Raw genomic sequence first — 3800 nt, 5'->3', positions numbered from 1 at the left:
TGCCACCCTAATCTGATAATTTCTTGAGCATTTCTTCTTCTTGCATAAATCTAACTCATTGGCAAAAATGCATAGTGAGTATCAACTTAATATCAACTTAACACCATCAAACTGTCATGAGTGCCGCCATAGTTAGTATTTCTTGCAAAGGATTTTGCACCTGTTAGTAATGGGGACATCTTAAAGAGTATGAATTTTTAATAGTTATTGCAGTTATGTTTGGCAGTACCTGTTGTGTTGTTAGTACCACTGAATAATCTGTATCTTCGGTGCTTCAATTCTTTGTCATTACCTGGAGAAATGAGGTGAACTTTTAAAAAAAGACTTATATAATTTAAAAAAAACCAAAACAACCCCCAACATGTTATATTCCTTTAATGTGTAAGGACTTGTAGGTGACAAAAGGAGGAGCAGTCCCTCTAAGTTTTAACCACAGAAGTATTAATAGATAATTGTATTGTTTATTGATAAGAATTATTTTACTTGAACTACGGATCAGCATGCATTACATACTGTCCACTGAAGGCTTTTCATCCATAGATCACTCAAGGTAGGTATACGTTTGCTTTGCTTTGCTTAGGTTGCAAAACTGAAGGAGAGATAGGTTATTTAATATTTCGGTGATCAGTTTTAAAGTTAGAAGTGTTATTTATCTTCAGTAGTGTACACAATTGTTGACTTGGGCAGACATAAGCAAAAATACTTCCTTCCTTGAAGCACAGAGCCTGAAAAGTAGCAGAGTAGGAAGTTAGTATAAAATAAGTAGTTGCATGCTAGTCATATTCTTACAAGTATTTCCTGTATGTACATTTCTTAGCAGTAGTGCTCACTTCTCTTAGTTTACATAGGCAGATTTACTTCAGGCCTTGACATGTTGCTCTTTCTGATTTTCACCAAACCTGTTGAGCTTCACACTCTGCCTGAAAAGTCAAATTCCAGAATATTAAAGGTGACATGTAAAGATGTAACTTAGATTGCCAAAGGTGATGTCATTTGTAATAAGAAAAGCCAGTAAGAAAATGCCAGGTTAATGCTTCCAACAGTAACACTTTGTTTCATGTTTTGTATTTGGAAAAACATGTGGTAGTAAGATATTCCAGAAGCAGTGATGTGTCTCTATGGTTGTCTGCTCATTGTACTTAATGATAGTAGTTTTGGTAATTTGATACTTAAGCCACAAAAAGTCTTTGAATTTTGTTTAAAGGTTCTTTTCTTTTGTAGATAATGATAAAGTTAGGCAGCTGTACCTGAAGGGTGTACCTGTAGACTGTGCTCACAGCTTTATCTGGGACGAGGACATCTGTAAGAACGTCACTGAAAATAAAATCTCAGAGCAGGTAACTAAGTGGGTGGATTGCCACAGAGAAAATGTAAATGGTCCATAGTGTCCATAGAAAGGGACTCTTGAAACTTGTATAAATCCAAGATGGATCAGTAGTTTCCTAATATCACAGTATGCAGCTGACTTGAAGTGTTTTTTTGTAGCCTTTGTATAATGTACTTGCAGAGCCATTATTTGTGATTCAGTTAAAATAAAGCTTTATTGGATTGTCTACAGGATTAAATAGTTATAGGTTTGTTTATTAGAAAGGTTTGGAATTGGATTTTCCTACATCACGACTCATGTGTTGCAAATAAGAGGGATGAAGTAGCACAGAGAGGCTTTGGCGTTTCAGTCACAGATGGGATGATTCTCCTGATAAAAGAGCCGTGGAAGTTGGAAGGAAATAAATCCTCTGGTTCCAAACCAGCACACTGTGCTGTGGGTGTTCTGGGCAGTAACCTGTGATTTGTAGAGAACTTCAAATTTGCTGTTGCAGGTTTGAAATCTCCTATCTTGACATTTTCATTGACAATGGAGGAGCAGCCCATAAAGTGCATGGATAAAAAAGTGATTGAGTCACAAGAGGTAGTAAACTTCTGGCAGCATTGTAATCAGAAAGAGTAAATATTTGTATGGCAGAAACATCTTTCTTAAATGTTCTCTTTATGAAAAGTAGTTTTATGCTCTTTCAAACTAGCTGACATAATGTAAAAAAAGCAGCATGCTTAGAAAATATTACTCTTGCAGATGACAGTTATCAGCACAGTCTTTTTCTATATGACAGTGTTCTTCATGCTGTCATGAAATTTAATGTTTACCTTATAAAACAGAGGGAGTCTGTTTTTTTGTAAATGTGTTCTTAATGTGGTGCAATAGAATTTAACAACTGGTGAGTGATGAAGCCTTGGTGCCAGCATGCTTTATGTGAAACTGTTTCATCACCAAATGTTCTTCCCATCAACCTGGATGTAGCTCAGATTTGCTCCATGTATTGACAGACTGTCTGAAAGCATCTGTTCAGTCTAGTCTTGTGCACAAATCTATAAATATGTAGTTGCAAAACTTGTTTTTCCTCCTTCATTTGTCATGGTTTTTTTGCTCTGGGTTTCAGTACCTGCTCTCCATCAAGGACAATGGAAGTAAGAAGAGGGAAAAAAGGGTGCTTAGTGCTCTTTTCTACAATCATTTTTCATGCCTTGTTGAAGTTCTGATCATATATATAGTGTATTGCTAGTCTGTTGTTCCTATCTATAAGCTCACTTCCTCTCTCTGTCTTGGAAGGGTATCTGGAAGAGGGAAGAATGGTTACTAACTTGTTGGAAATGTCTTCTCAGGATTTGAACCATATGAGAGCACAGTTACTGGTGCCTGGATCACACCTTGATTTGGGTCCTTGTGAATCTAAGATTCCCATACTGTTGGTGCAGCAGCCAGGGAAAATGGCTGGAGAAGATCGACCAGGATGGGGGAGTGGCTGGGATATCTATCTCCCCAAGGGCTGGGGCATGGCTTTCTGGATTCCTCTTGTAAGTGACTTTGATGGCAAATTGCAAGTATAGATGACAATTTTTACAATTTGGTTCAAAATAATTGAGTTTAGAGAGTATACTTCACATTGTGTAACTAATTCACAATTACAGGATCAAAATCCCTCTTTAAAAGGAGGTGTATGAACTGGTTGATGACAGAAACTTGGTCTTGAAAGAAACAATAGTTTTCCATATCTTCTGTTTGGTATAACTGTGCCCACACAGCAGTTTAAAAGCAGCAAATCAGAGTGAGGAGTCAGGAGAGAAAGCTGTGCCATAGCTCTCTCGATTTGTTTCTACAGGCATATGCCTCTAAATGGTGCCTGCTGCTAATCCGTTTCCAGCTTGGCTATCTCCACCAGTCTGCCAACAAATTGATTGTCTCTGATTTGGGAGAGAGCTTGAAACACAAAGTTTGAGCTGAGCCTGAATACTCTTCTGGTACTGTCTGGAGCATCCTGCTTTGCAGGTTTAAGTGGCAGTTTTAATACCTTTCTGCAGCTAAATTTATACTTTTGAATGTGCAGGGGGGATTAATTGCAGTGATGCCTATTATACAGTTAAAATAGATTAGGCAGTGACTATCGGAGTAATGCAACATTCCTTGCAGTGTACAAGATCAGAACCTGTGAAAATCTCTACAGTTTTGTAGATAGTTTTTCAGAATTAAAGACCATGACTACTATTTTTGTTGAAATGAGCATCTAGAACTTTAGAAACCTTACTTAAGTTTATTTTTTTTCTGAAAGCTAAAATGACAGACTTTCAGTTTTTCAAGGCAGTACCTTCTGGAGCATTAGTTTTGTTTCTGCTAGAACCTGGAATGAGTACAAGCATTGCTTTTTGGGTGTTTGGTTTTTACAACAGATATATCGAGGTGTACGAGTTGGTGGCTTGCAAGAGGCATTAAAGCATTCTGAATATCAAAGAATACCTCACACTCCAAA

At 37.3% G+C, this 3800-nt stretch overlaps 1 protein-coding gene across 1 annotated transcript in view; it reads left to right on the top strand.

Annotated features, from left to right (window-relative positions):
- Window positions 1-3800, top strand: part of POP1 (processing of precursor 1, ribonuclease P/MRP subunit (S. cerevisiae)) — a 21921-nt gene that overhangs the window by 15425 nt on the left and 2696 nt on the right. The window contains 4 exon segments of the mRNA XM_009079822.1: window positions 1222-1337; window positions 2659-2850; window positions 3721-3796; window positions 3799-3800. The exon segment at window positions 3799-3800 is cut by the window's right edge and continues 68 nt beyond it. Of these exon segments, the coding sequence (XP_009078070.1) occupies window positions 1222-1337; window positions 2659-2850; window positions 3721-3796; window positions 3799-3800 (386 nt within the window).

This window comes from Acanthisitta chloris, unplaced genomic scaffold (genome assembly GCF_000695815.1).
Source record: "Acanthisitta chloris isolate BGI_N310 unplaced genomic scaffold, ASM69581v1 scaffold18468, whole genome shotgun sequence".
NCBI lineage: Eukaryota > Metazoa > Chordata > Aves > Passeriformes > Acanthisittidae > Acanthisitta > Acanthisitta chloris.
The sequence above is the reverse complement of the archived record's forward strand: the minus strand, read 5'-3'. Positions and strand labels throughout refer to the sequence as shown.